Source organism: Microcaecilia unicolor, chromosome 1, assembly GCF_901765095.1.
Source record: "Microcaecilia unicolor chromosome 1, aMicUni1.1, whole genome shotgun sequence".
In the NCBI taxonomy this organism is placed as follows: domain Eukaryota; kingdom Metazoa; phylum Chordata; class Amphibia; order Gymnophiona; family Siphonopidae; genus Microcaecilia; species Microcaecilia unicolor.
In genome coordinates this window covers 450,770,573-450,791,586 of record NC_044031.1, presented here as the reverse complement: position 1 = coordinate 450,791,586, position 21,014 = coordinate 450,770,573, and the positions used below count along the sequence as shown (strand labels likewise).

Sequence of the window (21,014 nt, the reverse complement as noted above, 5' to 3'; positions counted from 1 at the left end):
TTGTTACTTAACCAGTTAGTGCCACTGAAAATAACCAGTTAGTGCTAAACTGAAAAAACAGCTATTTTGGGGCTATTCCGGGGGTAGAGTCGGCACTTGGCCAGTTAATTGGCCAGTTTAACTGCAAAAATAAGACTGCATAAAAGTCAGCAGATTTCAGCTTGACAAATGTTGAGACTGATGGGCCACATGGCCTACACCATTTCACTCCCATGGAACAGCTCCACTTGAGAGTGGCCCAGTGGACCTCAGCTTCCCAGTGATCTCAGGCAACAGGGAACCTAACAGATGTCATTCGCATACCACGGTGTTGCCCATATCTTGCTGTCTTCCAGGAAGCATTCCACTAAGAGGTGTTACCCTTTTAAGTGAAAGAGGTTTGCCGTCTGGTGTGAGGGCATGGCCTTAAGATTCCTTTTCTTGCCCTATACAAAAACTGCTTGAGTGCCCCCCACTGTCAGGTTTGAAAACCATCTCTGAAAAGGTTCATCTTGGTGCAGTTGGCGCTTATCATCAATGTGTAGAAGGCAAGTCCATCTCTGTACAGCCTTTAGTTGTTCGCTTCATGAGAGGTTTGTTGATGACAGTGTCCCCCCCGCCCCCCAACCAACCTCCCACTATGTCATGGGATCTCAACATAGTCCTCACCCAGCTGATGAAAGCGCCTTTTGAGCCTCTGTATTCCTGTCATCTGAAGTTTTTGACCTGGAAAGTTGTGTTTCTGGTGGCGGTCACGTCAACTCAGTCAGTGAGCTCCAGACCCTGGTAGCTCATCCACTGTGTACTAAATTTAATCACAACAGAGGAGTCCTCCGCATACATCCTAAGTTACTACATGGAAACTTAGAATATTATAATGCCTCTGTATCGCCCCATGGTGTGACTTCACCTTGAGTGTTGCATTCAGTTCTGGTTATTGTATCTCAAAAAAGATACAGCAGAATTAGAAAAGGTTGTGTTGGAGTTCCATCTTAACCAGTCAATTGTTTCATCATTTTTTCCAAAACCTCATGTCCATTCTGGCAAAAGTGTACTACATACTTTAGACTGCAAGTGAGACTTTGCCTTCTATATGGAGTGGATTCAAGCCCATAGAGAGTCCACCCAGCTTTTCATTTCTTTTGACCCCAACAGGTTAGGGGTGGCCATCGGCAAATGCACACGTTCAAATTGGATAGTAGATTGCTTTTCCTTATCTCAATAGCACATTATGGACTTTTCTTCCAGAAACTTGTCCAAACCTCTTTTAAACCCAGATAAGTTAACCACTATTAAATCATCCAGCAACAAGTTCCAGATCTTAACTATTCTTTGAATGAAAAAATATTTCCTCCTGTTTGTTTTAAAAGTATTTTCATGAAACTTTATTGAGTGTCCCCTAGTCTTTGTACTTTTTGAAACAGTAAATCGATTCACTTCTACTCGTTCTACACCACTTAGGATTTTGTAGACCTTAGTCCTATCTCCCCTCAGCTGTTTCTTTTCCATGCTGAAGAGCCCTAACCTCTTTAGCCTTTCCTCATACAAGAGGAGTTCCATCTCCTATATCACTTTGGTCATTCTTCTTCGAACCTTTTCTAATTCTGCTATATCTTTTTTGAGATACAATAACCACAACTGAATGCAGTACTCAAGGTGAAGTCACACCATAGAGTGATACAGAGGCATTATAATATTCTTGGTCCTATTCGCCATCCCTAGCATCCTTTTTGCTTTTTTGGCCACTGCTGCACACTGGGCAGAAGATTTCAGTGTGTCTACAACACCTAGATCTTTTTCTTGGGTGCTGACCCCCAAGGTGGACCCTGTCAGGTAATTATGATTTGTGTTATTCTTCCCAATGTGTATTATCCACATTAATTCTCATCTGCCTCTTCTTAGGGCATATATGGTATTTTTAGACAAGAGAATGTGAAAAATGTACTGTAGTGTGAAGACTTTTTTGCAAGGCACTATGAAGGTAATTCTGTAAGATGCTGCTTAGCATTCTATTCATTTATACATATAACTAACGCTTTACCAGCAAGCATACATTGCAAAGTCTTCATGGGGTCTACTTTGCTGATGGGCATGTGCATGAGTGGAGTTGGGCAAACATTGGTGGAGCACACAGGTTCATATGTAAATTTTAGAATACTATAATTTATGTGTGTTCTCATAACCCCTAGGTGCAGGAATTTACACCTGAGATAGTGCTGGTGTAAGTGGGTGCTAAATGTACATGTGATTTTAGCCACTTAACCTAGTATTACTTTTCTTTACAGAATAGGCTTCAATTTGGTGTTTTCCTAGTGCCTAATTAAAGATGTTCCCATATAGAATTACTCTATGGGTCTTATTTTGAAACCACACGAACATCTCAAAATGGCAACACAAAAAAGGTCCTTTTGCCAAAAACGTGCAAATTGCAATTTTGGAATAGCAGAATTTGGATGTCCTACACCAAATTTCAAGTGGGCGTGTTGTGGGTGTGTTTTGGGTGGGACTAGGGAGGGCCCAAAATTAGGGTGCCCAACAGTGATAATTGAATGGGAAGAGACGTTCAAGTCTAAAAAGGATGTTTTTTTTCAGACCTGTTTTATGAACGTCCAGGGTACAAAAAGGTATTCTGATTGAGCAGCTAACCACTGGAGAGATTAAGGCATGACCCCTCCTTATTCCCCAGTGGTTGCTGTCCCCCCTCATTTTCCCTTGAAAGAGAAACCAGAAAGGAATACCAGGCTCCATGATAGCATCAGGTATTATGATCATTCTGAATAAAGCAGGTCTGAGGAGTAGCTTATTGATCAGTGGGTCCCAGGTTAAATTCCAATTTCAGCTCTCCTTTTTTTCCCTTTAAATTGTGAGCCCTCCAGAAACATAGATATAGCTACTAAATATTTATGACACAAATATAGCTACTGTTCACTTCTGTCTTGCCTCTGGAACAGAAGTAACCTTCTGAAAGAGTAAATCTTTACTCTCCAGGCAAGAAATACTCTGGCTACTAAATAAGTATTAGACATAATAAAAGTTTATTTAAATTGTCAAAGAAGCTAATTAGTAATTATTGAAATAGTAACAAATAAACTCCCAATACAGTATAATATGTAGCCGACCCTATTCAACCTGATGATGATACCCTTAGCCAAACTATTAATAAATCAAAACCTTAACCCATACATTTACGCAGACGACGTAATGATCTACATCCCATTTAAACATGATTTAAAGGAAATTTCCAATGAGATCAACCAAAGCCTCCAAACCATGCATTTTTGGGTGGATGCATTTCGGCTGAAACTTAATGCAGAAAAAACCCAATGCCTAGTACTCACCTCTCAACATAAGAAGAATGAATTCATCGCCATCAACACACCAAATCTGAACCTTCCAATCTCAGAAACCCTGAAAATTCTTGGAGTCACCATCGACCGACACCATCGACCGACAGCCACGCGAAAAACACAACCAAGAAGATGTTCCCCTCAATGTAGAAACTAAAAAGAGTAAGACCTTTTTCCCCAAGGAATGTTTTCTGTAACCTGGTACATTCAATGGTGCTCAGTCACCTAGATTACTGTAACGCACTCTACGCTGGCTGCAAAGAACAAATAATCAAGAAACTTCAGACAGCCCAGAACACTGCAGCGAGACTCATATTCGGTAAAACAAAATATGAAAGTGCTGGACCCTTTCGAGAAAAACTACACTGGCTCCCAATTAAAGAACGCATCACGTTCAAAATATGCTCCTTAGTCCACAAAATCATTCACAGAGATGCACCAGCCTACATGTCGGACCTGATAGACTTACCACCCAGGAATGCCAAAAGATCATCCCGGACATTCCTCAATCTACACTACCCAAACTGCAAAGGTCTAAAATACAAACTAGTGTACGCGTAAAACTTTACCTACTTAAGCACACAGCTATGGAATACATTGCCGCGCAACCTAAAAACGATTCACGAACTAATGAACTTCTGCAAACTGCTGAAGACCCATCTCTTTAACAAGGCATACCACAAAGATCAACCAATGTAACACACACAATTCCTCCACATATACTCAAAACTGTCTTATAATATCTGCTTGTCATGCTAGTATCTTGCTTATCATAATCGTATTGCTTGTTATACTATTATCTTGCTTTTCATTATCATATTGCCCAAGATTCCTCTGTAACATTAAATGTTTATTTCCTAATGTCTTCCATTTTTCAAGATGTATTGTAAGCCACATTGAGCCTGCAAAAAGGTGGGAAAACGTGGGATACAAATGCAATAAATAATAAATAAATAAATACAGACTTTTCCCTGGGAGCTGTCAATATGTCCACCTGCTAGTGTAGACACATTGAGGCTCACCATTCTGTTTCCTGTTAAATATTTTTTTTCTTCCTTTCTTCATTATAATTACCCTTCCTACCTAATGAATATGCATCTTTCCAGAATATTCTGTTTCCTGTTATGAATCAAATTCTATCATTTATGCTCTTATTATATTGGCAATTAGGGCCTGTCATGCATATAAGCATAAGTTTTCATTTGATATGGGTTGACCTATGTCTTTGGTATACACTGTCATCATACCAGTCCCCTCCACCCTTACAGTTTTACCCACACCCGCTCACTTTTCCTGATTGTTTATCTGGATACAGCAGGTGTCCTTAGTCATAGGAGTCTTTGGCTTAGTTGCTGACCAGCAACTTATCACAAGTTAGCACAGTCCAAAATGTCAAACCACAAATTTCTACAGCCTTAGAAAAAAGGTATTTACCAGAAAAATGCTGTCTTGCAATTCCAGATCTGTGCCCAGCTCAAAGAACAGCAACATAGCTTATAATAAAGACTAGATATATGTATGGTTTGCACCTTTTCACGGCCTTTATGATATACACTACCTAAATATGTTTGACACGAGCCTGAAGGCTATTGAGGTGGTAAACAGTCAAGTACAGTAGGGATTGTTTTTGGAGGGCTCCTCATTTTAAATAAGAATAGGGTGATATGAACCTGGGTGTCCTGGTTTACAGTCCACTGCATTGACCACTGGGCTGACCCTCTGTACTGCTATCCCTGTACTTATGACTGTTCATTTTGGATGTCTCATATATTTTCGAACAGGAAACCCCAAAGTATTTCTTGTTTGAAAATGGCTGTGAGATGGAATTTTTTTTTCTGAACATTTTGAGCAGGAAGTCCCAATTGTTACTTGGACTTCCCTTCAAAAATGTCCTCCACATGTAATATTCTAAATCACTAATCAATAGGGTAAAGTATTTCCTAATATAATTGCCATTTTATATGTTTATAGGTGTTGCTACTAAGTTTAGTAGGTGCTTTATGAAGAATGGCAGTAGGAAACAATTCAAGTTTCCTTCTATTGCTCACAGTAATACCGTACTAAAATTAGAGTGGGGTGAGGGGGTGGAGTGGAGGGGTGCATGCTGGTCAGATGAGAAAAATGAGTTGGTGAGTAGTACCTGATGCTTTATAATTCTAATTTTGTATCTCTGGGAAGGTGTTTCTGTCTTAGCTGCAGAAATACTAAGGTTTTGTTCAGCATTTATTTTCCTAAATTTTTAACTCATCGCTTAACCACTTGGGTGAGAAATTAGTAGCATTCCCCATTTCACTATTAAGTAGTTTAGATCAGTAGTTCTCAACCCCATCCTCAGAACACACACAGATAGTGAGGTTTTCAGGATATCCACAATGAATATGCTTAAGATAGATTTGCATACCAAGGAAGGAGCACATGCAAACTCAAATGCATAATTCATTATGGATAGCTTAACAACCTGTGTAAGGCTGCTGTGACCATCGGAAAGGGTTGAGAATCACCTGATCACAGATTGATCTTTAAATACACAAGATAAAATAGAAAGGAATGGAATGTATATGAAAGACTCACTCCTTCTGATGTTGCAGTTATCACCATGACCCACTGGCCTAGCTTCTCTATGCAAGGCCGCCGAGAGACAGAGCCGAGGCAGAGCCGCTGTTGCTGCTATCATCCCCCCCCCCACCACCACCGCAACTCCAAATACATTGGCTGGCAGAGATCCCGAGGCCCTATCAGCAGAAGGTCTTCCTCCGGTGCTGCTATTCAGTCCACCACATTGCCTGCCCTGCCTATGCGGCTGTTTTTTTCTCTCACATCGCGCATGCTCGGTTTCAAAACCTAGCATGTGCGGCCAGAGGGGAAAAGCAGCCGCTTGGCAGGCAATGCGGCAGAGTGAAGATTAGCGCTGGAGGAAGACCTCTTCTGCAGGTGGGGCCTGGAGGGACCCCCACCAGCCAAACCAGAGGCCCTAGCTCAAAGCCCTGCTGTGTGTGCGCCTCCATAGCCTCCAAGTGCGACCTGGCGCCGTAGTTTTCTCTCTACTGCTCCTGTCGGGACGTGGGTTATCGGGTCCCGTCAGGAGCAGGAGAGAGAGACACGGGGAATTCGCCCCCCCCCCTCCCCACCCGGCAGCCCTGTCTCTATGCACCTATGCTACCAGTACAGGGCAGGAGTTGTCGGCTCTGGTCCTGAAGAGCTACTAGGAGGTCTGTTTTTCAGGAGGTCCATGATGACTATGTATGATATATGTGTGTAAGAACCTGATGAAGTTGCATATTTGAGTTTTTCAGAACCATGCATATTTGTAGCTTGGAAGGACATGAGGAAGTATTTGCTAAGCACCCAGTGTTGTCATACCAACATGACAATCTTTGTAACTTTTTTGCTTTCCAGATCCACCCACCCTTAGTCCTGCCAAAGTATCTGCTGCTGTCAACATAAGTGGATCTCAAGATCTCTCCCGCAATAAGGGAATTGTGAAGCCACTGGCTTTGTCTGGTCAGCATGTAGGAAAGACTTTTGCCACAGGTTTGATTTTTAATTATATTTCATGTATCACAATTTACTGGTTCCTTTGGTATTTATAAAGGCTCCATAGGCTGGAGCAAAGGAGTTAAGTTTCCAGAGTCTCTTGTTCATGTGTAGCATGTATTTTCTGAGGACAAACAGGCTTATAATCATAGGCGTAGACTGGGGGGGGCGAGGGGGGGCAATGCCCCCCCAAACGACGAAGACGTGGACTGGCGCTAGAATGAAAAAAAAAAAAAAACAAGCAGGCACGCGCTCGTCTCCGTCCGCTTCGCTGCTTCCCTGCCCTCTCTGTCTGCGTCCGCCCGAAAGGAAATGACATCAGAGGAAGGCGGGACGCAGACAGAGAGGGCAGGGAAGCAGCGAAGCAGACGGAGACGAGCGTGTCTATAATCTACCCCCTCTCTTCCTACCCTCCGGCGCAGGCAGCACCAATCTTCTCTAAGCCTTTCTTGTTCCTGGCAGCGGTAGCGACGTACACGCTGCCTTCAGCTCTGCCCCGAAGCCTTCTCTTCAAGTTCCTGTTCCCGCATAGGTGGGAACAGGAACTTGAAGAGAAGGCTTCCGGGGCAGACCGAAGGCAGCGTGTATACGTCGCTACCGCTGCCAGGAGCACAGAAAGGTTGAAGAAGACTGCTGCCTGCACTGGAGGGAGGGAGGAAGAGAGGGGGTAAACGGAGTCACGATCCTGGACCTCGCGGGGGGGGGGGGGCAGCAGAGGGAAGATGAATGGGACTGGGAGGGTGGAGAGCAGAGGGAAGGAGTAAGAGATGGATGGGACTGGGAGGGTGGGAAGCAGAGGGAAGGAGCAAGAGATGGATGGGACTGGGAGGGTGGGAAGCAGAGTGAAGGAGCAGGAATTGGATGGGACTGGGAGGGTGGGAGGATTGGACTGGGAAAGGAGGTGAGCAGAGGGAAGGAGCAGGAGATGGATGGGACTGGGAGGGGTGGGTGGGGAGCAGAGGGAAGGAGCAGGAGATGGATGGGACTGGGAGGGGTGGGGAGCAGAGGGAAGGAGCAAGAGATGGATGGGACTGGGAGGGGTGGGTGGGGAGCAGAGGGAAGGACCAGGAATTGGATGGGACTGGGAGGGTGGGAAGCAGTGGGAAGGAGCAGGAAATGGATGGGACTGGGAGGGGTGGGAAGCAGAGGGAAGGAGCAAGAGATGGATGGGACTGGGAGGGGTGGGTGGGGAGCAGAGGGAAGGACCAGGAATTGGATTGGACTGGGAAAGGAGGTGAGCAGAGGGAAGGAGCAGGAGATGGATGGGACTGGGAGGGGTGGGAAGCAGAGGGAAGGAGCAAGAGATGGATGGGACTGGGAGGGGTGGGTGGGGAGCAGAGGGAAGGACCAGGAATTGGATTGGACTGGGAAAGGAGGTGAGCAGAGGGAAGGAACAGAAGATGGATGGGACTGGGAGAGGGGTGGGGAGCAGAGGGAAGGAGCAAGAGATGGATGGGACTGGGAGGGTGGGGAGCAGAGGGAAGCCTACTGGAAAGAAGACACTGCATAAAACAGAAGACACTGGGATCAAAGCGAATAGAAAAACTACATGATCAGACAACAAAGGTAAATAAAAGTTTATTTTATTCATAATTTATTAATTGAAATGTGTCAGCTTTTTGAAATGTGCATCTGTGATATTTTGCCTGTAAATTTCATTTCCTTCCTCCATATTAGCATATTCATTTGCATATGTATATATGCAAGTGATATGCTAATATGCTCCGCCCATTTTTTGCCCCCCCCAAATGAAACAGTCAAACTACGCCTATGTCTCACATGTGGGTGACGCTGTCCCGCATCGCCCAGTCCAGAATTTATCAAAGATGAATGAGAGCTTTGTGGAGCACAAGAAGCAATCCATTGCACAGGTGTGAGTGCCTTCCTGCCTGCAGCAAGAATGCGGTCTCCTAAGTTCTTTTTTTACCGTGGTGAGGAGAGGGCATGTTTTTTACTGTCTCCTCACATTGCTTGGCCCTGGAGTTCTTTTTTGTGCCTTTCAGCTATTTTTTGGTTATTTTTTCGTCCTTTATTGTGTTTCTGTTGTGGAACTCTTGTCTTTTTATTTTTCCTATAAGTTTTTTAGTGATTTTGCCCAGTTTTAAGTTTCATTTCATTTTCTGTCGTCATCAAGCCGCTTTTAGGCCTTGACTTCAGCCAGGACCTTTTCCTTTTGTTTTTGCTGTGCCTTGCCCTTTTTTCAGGCACCATCACTTCGTTTTATTCATTAATTTATTTGTTACATTTATATCCCACATTTTCCCACCTGTTTGTAGGCTCAATGTGGCTTACATTATACCGGAGAGGTGTTACAGACTCCGGTGTAAACAAATACGAAGTGATGTTGTGGTAAGATAAGTTCATGTGGCCCAGCCACACCAGGGAATCGTACAACAGAAGAGTTGTGTTATGTCCCATTACGTTCTTTAGTTTTGTTGTGTTGCAGAGATCAGGCATTTATGTTGGATTGGTAGGGTATGCCTTTTTAGCCAAGGAAGTTTTTCTTTCTATGTCCACTAAGGTTCCCAGTGGCTTTAAGCGCTGTACCCAGTGCAGTCAGACAGTCTCTGGGAAAGACACCCATTCTTGGTGTCTACAGTGTCTTGGGCCTGACCTGTCCCCACTAACTGTGTTCTCTGTCTTCGAATGAAGAAGAAGACCTAGGTTTCCAGAAAGGCTCAACAAGCGAGGATTTTTGGAGCTAAGTCCGGTTCATCGGCTTTAAGGTCGGCGTCATCGATATCGAGCATCACATTGGGAGCTTCAGTAAGCATAGCTGCTGTTAGACCCTTAGACACTAGGAGCAGTGAAGCATTGAGTGGATCTCCACTTGCCTCGAGGCCTCCAGCTGTGCAGGGCCCCCGTCCATCGTCAGACCCAACCCTGAGGCGATGTATGGATTTGATGTCATCCTCGTCAGCACCGAGGAACCTTGGTGACACGCTTCTCGTGAAGGTCAAGAATCTTCATCATTGGTCACCCTCGACACATGATGCCGGGTGCCCCGGGGGCGTCAAAGGATTTGGCACCCGAGAACAGTTGGCGCCAGGAGGTACCGCTGTGCCAGTCTCACAGCAGCCCAGACCCTGCCCCTGTATTGATTCTTGCAGTAATGCAACCTGTGCCTGAGCCGGCACCCCAGCAATTCCCAGTGTCAGCCCTCAATGAGCAAATCCAGGCCTTGCTGGCTGAGTTGCTGGATGTCTTCGTGCAATGGTGTGCATCGGCATCAGGGGTGCTTGCACCTACCCTGCCTCCCATCGTGGCCCAGCTTGGTCCTCAGCCTGCGGGGCGGCCTCTGATGCCGCATGCAGCCCTGGTGTAGCCACCCAAGCCGGCACTCTATCAGTGGAGGAAGCTTCACTGGAGTCGAGGCAGGAGCCGACTTCTCGATGCCACTCTCAAGGACATGACTCCTCCATGTCGAGGCAGGTTCGCTCTGGACACTCCCATAGGGATGTATTGTCTGACATCGAAGAGAAGCGCTCCTGGGATTCAGAAGAGGATCCAAGGTACTTGTCCTCTAAAAAGTCATATGGAATTCCCTCTGAACCCTCCCCTCTACCTGAGAGGAGAATGTCTTCGGAGAGCCTTTCTATCTTTTGTTAAGGAAATGGCTGATGCCATTCCATTTTCTTTAAAAATGGAGGATGAGCCCAGGGCCAAGATGATTGAGGTCCTAGACTACACATCTCTTCCTAAAGAAGTTGTGACTGCCCCTCTCCATGAGGTACTCAGGGAAGTCCTCTTCAGGAACTGGGAGTCCCCTATGTCGGTCCATGACATGCTCAAGAAGATTGACACCCAGTATCGGATCCACAGTGTACGCTGGGAGAGAGGGGATATGATAGAGATGTTTAAATACCTCAGCGGCGTTAATGTACAGGAAGTGAGCCTTTTTCAAATGAAGGAAACCTCTGGAACGAGAGGGCATAAGATGAAGTTAAGAGGAAATAGGCTCAGGAAGAATCTAAGAAAATACTATTTTGTGGAAAGGGTGGTGGATGCGTGGAATCGCCTCCCAGTGGAGGTCGTGGAGTCAAGGACTGTGAGTTTAAGAAAGCATGGGACAGGCACGTGGGATCCCTTAGGAAAAGGAGGAGTTAGTGGTTACTAAGGAAGGGCAGACTGGGTGAGCCATTTGGCCCTTATCTGCCATCATGATTCTATGTTTCTAGAATGAGGGATCCCATCTTCTTCCCAACCTCCAGTCTCTGGCTCTCACAGTTTGAATGTTGAGCCTAGAATTTGCTTCATTGGGTCTTTCAGAGGGTGTCTCCTGGGTCTTGCTAGCTTCCAGGAAAGATTCCACTAAGAGGTTCTATTCTTTCAAATAGATGAGGTTTGCCATCTGGTGTGAGAGCAAGGCCCTGTAGCCCCTTACTTGCCCTACACAGACCCTAGATCCCTTTACTTGCCCTACACAGACCCTGCTTCAATACCTTCTACACCTATGAGAGTCTGGTCTCAAGACCAACTCCGTAATGTTTCATCTTAGCACAATTAGTGCTTATGAATGTGTGGAAGGTAAGCCCTTCTCTGGACAGCCTCTAGTTGTTCACTTCATGAGAGGTTTGCTTTTGTCAAAGCCGCTTGTCAATCCTCCACCAGTGTCATGGGATCTCAATGTTGTTCTCACCTCGTTGATGAAAGCTCCTTTTGAGCCACTGAATTCCTGCCATCTGACCTGGAAGGTAATTTTCGTGGTGGCTGTTACTTCAGCTTATATGATCAGTGAGCTTTAAGCCTTAGTAGTGGATGCACCTTATACTAAGTTTCATCACATCAGCGTGGTCCTCCACATGCACCCTAAGTTCCTGCTGAAGGTGGTGTCTGAGTTCCATCTTAACCAGTCTATTGTCTTGCCAACATTATTTCTCCAACCTCATGCCCATCCTGGCGAAAGCAGCTTGCACACCTTGGATTGCAGGAGACCATTGGCCCCACAGACAGTCTGCCCAGCTTTTTGTTTCTTTTGATCCCAACAGGATGAGGGTCGCCATTGGTTAATACACCATTTCTAATTGGCTGGCAGATTGCATTTCCTTCACTTATGCCCAGGCTGGGCTGGCCCTAGAGGGTCATATCATGGCTCATAGTTTCAGAGCCATGTCTGCATCAGTAGCCCACTTGCGGTCAGCCTCCATTGAATAAATTTGTAAGGCTGCGATGTGGTCTTCAGTCCACGCATTCACATCACACTCCTTGAGCAGGATACCCGATGCGACAGTCGTTTCAGGCAGACAATGTTGCAGAATCAGTTTGGGTTCTAGAATCCAACTCCACCCTCCTAGGCCCATTTTATTCTGTTCCAGGCTACACTCTCATTCAGACTGTATATTATTCTCAGAGTAATCTGTGTTATGTCCTTGCTGTTGTGAGGCCCAATTGACCAATGTTTGTTGTTTTCAGTGAGCCTGGATGCTAGGGATTCCCCACTTGTGATAATTATAAACCTGCTTGTCCTCGGAGAAAACGCAGGTACTTACCAGAAGCAGGTATTCTCCAGGGACAGCAGACTTTATATTCTTACAGTCCCTCCCACCTCCCCTTGGAGTTGTCTGTCTTGTATTTTTTGCTGTAGTATTAAATTGAGGAGACCGCTTTCTTGCGGTGGAGCGTTTCTCACGCTCTACAAAGCTTTCCTCAATCTTTAGTAAATTCTGGACCAGGCAATGCGGGTCGGTGTCACCCACTTGAGACAATATAAAGCCTGCTGTCCTCGGAGTGTGCCTGCTTACAGGTAGGTACCTGCACTCTCTCTACCATATGTATTCTCACTGTGAGCTGTAAAGCAACAGAGCTCTGCATATTCCTAGAATGCAAAATTTCCTGTGGGTTAACTTTACACTTTGTTGGAGGTTCTTCCACCCAGGCCTTCCTTATTCTTTGTTTCAGTATTGTTAAGTGTCTTTCTCTGAGGTTGCATCTTAGTTCTTTCTGCTATTTCTATTCTTTACCAAGTATTGGTGTTTGAGGCTTCTGATAAAACTTAGAACAATGTTCTTTGGATAAAAGCAGCAGAGTAGGGCAAGTTTTTAAAAATCTAAATAAAACTAAAGAGCTTAAGATCATCAGAAGATGGCAGTATATGAAGGGAAACAATAAAATCAAAACATAGGAAGCATTTTCACAGGTCTTGAGGAGGGAATAATGTGAGTATTGGAGCTGGCAGGCGTAACTGGAGAGCTCTTCTCTCTTTACTTTGATCTAGTTGTTCACAATAGTTTTTTTTTTTTACTTTGTTTTGAGACTATACAAGGGTTCGTTGATCTTATTTACTAGGAATGTGGCCAGTTAAAAAAAAAAAATTCTGTTTTCAAATTTTTCTACATTTTTTCCTGATTTTAGGGTGGGGGGTTTTTTTTTTGGCTCATTTCACACATTCATTTTAATGGTGGTTTTTGATGTGTGTTACAACTTATTAATAAGTGCAGATTGATTGTACGGACCATTATTTGTAGGATTACTGAAGGTCCATTAAGCCCAGCATCCTGTTTCCAACAGTAGCCAATCCAGGTCACAAGTAGCTGGCAAGATCCCAGAACAGTACAATACATTTTATGCTACTTACTCTAGAAATAAGAAGTGGATTTTCCCCAAGTCCATTTTAACAATGGTCTATGGACTTTTCATTTAGGAAGCCATCCAAACCTTTTTAAAACCCCGCTAAACTAACTGCTTTCACTACATTCTCTGGCAACAAATTCCAGAGTTTAATTACACGTTGAGTGAAGAAATATTTTCTCCAATTAGTTTTAAATTTACCACTTTGTAACTTCTGTCACAACTGTCAGGAATAGTGAGCCTTTGGACTAAAGCCGGAGCTTTGGCAGACAAGTCACCTGGGCTGGCATAGGCAGGAGTCAGAACAGACTGGACTAGAATAAACTAGCAGACTCAACAAGGCAGGACAGAGGTAACTAAACACAATGGATAAAACCAGGAGCGGATCCAGATGAGGCAAGGAAAACAAGGCAAAGGGGCTAGAACTGGAACCCAGACAGGACAAGGCAAGTCACCAAATTAAGCATAATATGTTTGAATCTACCCACATCTTCCATTATATATGCAGTAGCATTTTGTGCCATTTGTAATGAGTGAAGCACACTCCAGTAAATCCCAAAGACAGACTATTGCAATAGTTGAGATGCGATAATATCAGTGACTGCTTTCTGAAAATCAGAAGCCTTGCTTAAAATTTTTGTTTCCTAAGCATACATAACATAAAACAACTCTAACCACTTTCAGCACTTGTGAGTCCAAAGTCAAGGAAGAGTCCAAGACGATCCTAAATAATAAATCTCAGACTTCAACACTATTTTACAATTAGCAAAATGTAGCAAAGAAGGCAAACTACAATTAGGACTGTTAACATTGCCTCAATCTTTCCCATTTTCAAGGATAATCCATTGTTAAACTAATCTTGTATTTGATCCAAAAATAGCACTACACTGGTAGAATCAAGAGGTTGTGAGACAGGGTGAGGAACACACAGTGAAATATTTCCTGCATGAATTCTACAGTTGACATCCAAAGAGTGTAACAACCAACACAATGGAATCAGGTAAATGTTACACAAAATTTCAGATAGCGATGACCCCGGTGGCACTTCCCTTGTCAGGATGCTCCAATCAAAACAATCATTTGCCGTCTACAATCAATCAATCAAACACCACCACCTATCCCATTTTTTCACATTTTGCGGTCTAAAAAATTAAAATGAAGGTTTAAAATGCACTAAAAGTAGGAGTGTATTTCACGGATATGTACATTATAATTTCATGGTAAAATTTCAGAAATATTCAAAGAGTAAGAAACAAAACAGTCTTCATAGCAAATACGTTATGTCCTTTGTTCTAGCAAACCCAAATAAACTGCATTTCTAGAATTTGCTTTAAACTGAGCCCACATGTCCCATCAAAGTTGCTGAGATGATTCAGATACTCCAGAATGATGAGTTGGACTGTTTCTATTGTTTGGAATGAACTTGAAGCAGAAGTCTAAACATGCACAACACAGAGCTAGCAAAAACTCCATGGGATTATTCAAAGGCACAGATTGGGAAAAGGCAATGAAATTAAATGTTTTAATATTAATTTGACCAATAAAGCAGAGAAGAAAAGACAAATAAGAAAAGACCTCCACAGAAATCCACAAGGATTACACAAAGCAGAGATGGCAAAAAAGCAGTTGAAAATAACCAGATCTTTATTAACTGACCCAGCACGGCTGTGTTTTGACACAGTGCCTTCGTCAGGGGTCCTATAAAGTGTTAAACTTAATAAACATAATTTATAATACAGTATGACATAAATACTGCATAAAACATACACATGAAAAATTTAAAACTTCATATAAACATATAAAAATACTAAAACATATTGAAACATTAAAACACAAGGTGAAGATACAGAGGGCTTGATAAACAACCATTTACCAAAATAATGGGAAAGTGGAATAAACTGCATAAACAGCTGATGATATTAACACAGAAGGTATAAAGTGGAGCCATGTAATATACCAAACATCTAAAAAGAGGAGGTGTCAGATATGAAAAGGGAAAAAAAACAACGTATGCCCATTTAGAACATAGATTAATAGATGTAAAATATGGAACTCATAGGTTAGATGTCTCGGAACAAATTGCAGTACTCACACACCGGAAAAGCCTTATCGATAAGTTTTCTGAATCAAATGCCAATACAGTTCCCATGTTGAATATTGCTTGGACTACTAAGTCCATCATTGTAAAGTGGGAAAAGTTTGACAACTCCAAGGCACTGCTTTGATTAAGCCATCCTTTCAAAGTCAGTAGATGTAGGGTAAGGAAACAGCTGAGGAAGGTCACTGTGAGGCCTAAGATTACTTCAAAAGAACTACAGAAGTTTCTGACTGGGAGAATGTTGACTATTCCATAATTCCAAGATTATTCTGCAAACATAGCCTGTATGGAAGGATGGCAAGAAGTAAGATGCTGCTGAAGAAAAGCTTGTAAGCTGTGCCACATCCAATTTGGAAGGGAACCCTTAAGAAACATTGTACGCATACTAGATAGGGTTTTATAGTCTGATGAGATCAAGGTGGAACATCTTTGTCTCAGTGCTAAATGATGTAAAGTGAAATATAACACATCACCCTGCTTAACACTATCAGTACAGTAAAGCATGATGATAGCAGCATTAGCTGTGGAGGACTGTGAAGCTCAAAGTAAAGATGGATGATGAAAAATAAAAGCCAATTTTAGAGGAAAACGTGTTCCAGTCTGCTGTAAATCTAGGACTAGGTAGAATATTCACCTTTAAGCAGGACAGTGATCCTCAGCACTAAGTGAAAATTGAGTAGTTCAGCAAGAAGAAAGTGAATGTCCTTGAATGGCCCAGTCAAAGCCAGCCTGAATTCAACAGACTGCAGTCATGCTACGATCCCTAGTCATCTTGAAAGAGCTTGATCCATTCTGCCAAGAAGAATGCACTATCCCCATCATGCAAAGTTTGTAAACCCTTAGGAGGTAAATATTCAGCTGGCTGCGGTGAGCATTTTGCTGACTGCCACCAGTGTTATATTCTATACCAGGCCATGTCTGGGCTTCAACATTGAACATCCGGTTTATGGGTTGCCATATAAAGATAAGTCTTGGTTTTATGCAGTCCCATTTATATGATTACCATGGCCGGTTAAGTGCGGAATATCGACACTTAACCAGTCAAGTGCCGACTCTGTCCCTGGAACTCCCCCAAAATAACCAGTTTTCATTAAGGTGCTAATCGCTAATTTTCAGCAATGATAACAGGTTAAGTGTTGCTGGAAATTAGTGGATAGCCCTGAGCAAGCAATTTAACTGGTCAGTGGCTGTTTCTGGCTGGTTAAATTGTTTTGAATATCAGCCAGTTAACTTTAAATGATTCCTTGTTGCTGTGTCTGGAAAAGGGGCTTCAGCCATTTATTGAATCATAACTGTAACGACACAGTGGGTTTCTAAGGCTATGAACTGTATTAGTTTACTGATGACATGTATTTATCCTAATTGGCCAGCAGATGGTGATTGTCTTTTTTTTGTTAAAGCTGTACCAGACTTGATAGTTTTCTTCTTCCCGCCTAAAGCTGTTAGCTTAAGCTATGCGGTATTTCTCTAGTTTCAGATAAGGGAGTGGAAAGAGAAGGTTCTCTTTTCCCTGAGACCCTGTGAACAGTTAGACTTCATAACCTGTGAGCAGCTATATCTTGTTCCTGACCTTCTCAGGCACTATCCAGGTAGTGATAAAATGTTTAGATAGTTTTAATTGATCCTTATTCAGTTACCTGTTGTTTGCCTGTTGTTTTCCATCTGCTTTTATAGTTCACTGTTCAGTATTTTTATGAAAATTGTTTATTGGCTCTGCGTTTTTCTGGACTGACTAAGAATCCTGGTGGTTTGTGTGTTGGGTCTTTGAGTGCTTTCTAAGAACTGTGGGACCACTGTGAGTATGGCCCCAGTAACTTAGAAATCACCAGGGATAACCTGAGAGTGGGAGGCTTTCCCTGAGGCAAGTGAGACCAAGTCGGTATGGTGGAGGCTGCTAGTGTAGAGCACAAGCAGCAGGTGCAGTCAGACAGACACTCCAGGTGGCTGCAGGGTTAGCCCCAGGTGGGTGGCTAGGCATTTCATCACTAACTTTTTGTTTTCTTATTCTTAATTGCTTTTTGAATTTTTCTATAAATGTTCTTTTAGCTTGAAAGTGTAGAGTATGTTGTATAAATCAGTAAAATTAAAACCTATTTTAATACATTTTGAATTGTATCTTTTAGATAGCACATTGTAGAAAATGTTTAAGAATATGGAGGCTTTAGAAGGCACTATATATATGGGTATCAGGGTGTTCGTTGAAAACTTTATTCATGCTCTGAATGGATTAAGAATGCAAACCAAGGAGCACATATCATTAGCTATTGGAGCATCCAACTCTCTGATCTCTAGTAGTGATTACTAATGCATTGAAAAATGTTCTGTGGAAGAGGCATGAAACTTGGCATTTAAAATTCAAATGATTAATTATTAAATATTAACCCATCTTTAATGTTTAACCTTGTCAGCTGTAATCTCAGGGACAGAACACATTGTGATGTCATCAAATCTTATCGATGGCTACTGTCTTGTGGTTGCTGTACTGTAAAATGGCTACAGATGGTCACATGATGTTTTCTGACAAATCGTACTTGATTTTCATAAAGGATGAAATGCCTGCTATAGTTAACATGAAGGCTATGTACAGTTGTGATATAGTACTGTATCTGTTAAAAAGAATACGTCATAGTTGTTTGACTTTGTGTGTTCAGCTCCTCTTTCAGCACGTACCTCTGATGTTTCTAGTGGAAATAGTAATGGAGGAAGAAATGTTGTTTTGACTTCTGCCCTCTCCCGACTTGGGCCTCATTCCACATCACCCAGTCCTGGCTGTGTTTCTGGTGATCAAGGTGAGAAAGAATGTTTTCTCCTTTGCATGCTCTCTCTCTCTCTCTCTCTCTCTCTCTCTCTCGGCAGCATAGAGAGAGCCATAACCATCAGAAGAAAGGAGGATTAATGTCCTTATACTAGTCATCGGTGAGGCCCTACTTGGACTTAATTCTGTTCAGTTTTGGAGACTACGGTGCTCATTTTCAAAGCACATAGACTTACAAAGTAACTTTGTAAGTCCATCTGCTTTGAAAATGAGCCTGTATATCTTACAAAAGACATAAAAAGATTGAAGCAGTTCAGAGAAAAATGACAAAAAAAAAGTATGGGGTTTGCGTCAAAAGTTGTATGACAAAAAGATCTGAGTATGTATACCCAGAGAAAGGAAGGAATAAAGGAGATATGACAGAAACATTTATATATTTGAAAGATTCTGAAGAGAGATTCAGTTTGTGGCACCTGACCTGTGCTGCTGTTGAAATGACAAGGCTAATGGGGGGGGGGGGGGGGGGGGAGAAGGGTGAAAGAGGAGTTAAAAAAGAAGGGGAAAACTCTGAATAATTGCTTATTGCATCATAACCCAATAGAAGTTGGGCCTCATTCTGCCGAAAGCCTAAGGAAACGGGACAAAATAGCCAGGGAGAAAAGAATTACCTCTTAATCTTTGTTTCATTACTTTTAAAAAAAATGCTTATATGAAGATATGGAGCTGGTTTAATTAGGCAGACTAGGCAGTCAACTAGAGCAACAGTTGGGGAAGGGGAAGCAGCAGCAACAAAGAAAAGCTGCAGATTAATCAAAACAGTAGGTTCTGACAGCTGCATTAACTCGAGGAACCATTAGCATATTTTTACCCATAGGGAGAGTGGGTAGTATATACATCCAAACAAAGTTTAAATTTCAGAACTATGAGTTTGAACTATATGTGTTTAAAAGTTTGCTCTGTGAGGGAGTGGGGTTGGAGTGATAATGATTGATTAAGTTATTGATCAAAATATCAAAGGAGAGGTTTAAAATTCTGAAATGTAATTGAGAAGGGTGCAAAACTACCTTCTACAGGCTCTTTACTACATAATGTTCTTCACCTGCATCCACCTCAGTTCAGTACTTGTAGTCAGTATGTAAACTCAGTCTTTAGGTTTCTAGCCTGTCAAAGAAAAGGATGATTGTTTTAAACTTAATAGAAGTTAAAGCTTCACCCAAGTCTTTTTTGCTAAATGAATAAAGTAAAACTAAGTAAAGGGATTATACTTAATTTCATTTCAGTTTTAACATAAAAAGTAATAAATAGAAATAAAACATAGACAAGAAAATAAGATGATACCTTTTTTATTAGTTTGTGAAGGTAACCCTTCTTCAAATCAGAAACAAGCAAATGTTGACAAATATCAGAATATATAAGTGAAACACAAAAGCATTCCAATGACATTCACTTAGGAAGAGGGTGGGGTGGGTTAGGTGAGAAACATGGAGAGCTGGGGTGGGTGACAGAGAGATGGATGGCTGATAAGAGGGTGACAAAGCAGTAGAATTTTGTGGATAGAAAACCTAGGGGTAGATGCGCTAAAGCCCTTCCCTTACTGATTCCTTAGCGAATCGGTAAGCAACGGGAATGCATCAAGGAAATCGCATGCAAATGAGCTGGTCGCTGCTAGCTCATTTGCATGGGATTTCCTTCCAAGCCAGCTGGCCAGCTGAGCATGCGCAGAGCAGCCAAGCGTTATGCTGGCTGCTCTGCGCATGCCAAGGATGACCTTTATGGACGTCCTTCACTGAAAGTCATCCCCATAATCGGGAGGGAGATGGAAGGGCTACGAGGAGGCTCCCGATGCTGCTGGCACCTATTGGTGGCTTCTGCTCCGGCCGCCTTGCTCCTTTTGGTCTGCCCCGGGGTGTTAGCAGCATGTCCAATGCCCCTTCTCCAGGTCTCTCTCAGCTAATCACAGCGCGTTTAGCTGTCACTTGTGTCAGCTAAACGCGCTGTGATTGGCTGAGAGAGACCTGGAGGAGGGGCATAATCAAAAGAGACGTCCAAATAGTTTTTTGATTTGGACGTCCTCTGCACTAGAAGGACACCCATCACAAAAAAATCTAGGGGAAAAGCATCCAAGTACTCGTCAGGGACGTCCTTTTTTTTTTTTTTTTTTTTTTTGGTTTTCTGAAGGACGTCCATGTTAGGCACTTTAAAAGGACGGCCCTGACGAGCACTTGGACGTGGCTAGGCAGTGAAGGACGTCCATAAAGGACATCCCTGATGAGCACTTGGACGTTTTTATTCCTGATTTTTTTTTTTGTTAAATTTATAGAAGTTTGTAGAGGCGAATAAATCCCGTGCAGCCCCAATGAGAGGTACAGACGTTAGATTTTCCACGGTTGGGCAATCGGAAAACGGTAGTGCATCTCATTACAATACGATTTATACACATTATTTTTTTTAATTATTTTATTTATCACATTTTACATTATTATTCAAGTTCAAATCTTGAAATCATAAAAGATGTCATTGGTCATATATATTAATAAGAAATATTGTTACAATCCCAAATAAATCACAATATGATCCTTACTCATCTTTAGTCCACTATATTTGGAGGCATTACTAACTATAATCTAGGAAAATTGCTCCAATTTCAATGAAGAAAAAGGAAGGTAGAGCAAGAAGTCCAAGTGTTGATTTATACACATTATAATACTAATTTGTTCATCTGCATTCCGTTTTC

At 42.6% G+C, this 21,014-nt stretch overlaps 1 protein-coding gene across 2 annotated transcripts in view; it reads left to right on the top strand.

The window, feature by feature from the left end:
* The window catches only part of GREB1L (GREB1 like retinoic acid receptor coactivator), a 294,440-nt gene that overhangs the window by 92,668 nt on the left and 180,758 nt on the right, over positions 1-21,014 (top strand). For both annotated transcript variants that reach the window (XM_030212882.1, XM_030212875.1), the window contains exons 8-9: positions 6,723-6,857; positions 18,177-18,314. In XM_030212882.1, coding sequence (XP_030068742.1) covers positions 6,723-6,857; positions 18,177-18,314 — 273 coding nt within the window. The remainder of the gene's footprint in view (positions 1-6,722; positions 6,858-18,176; positions 18,315-21,014) is intronic.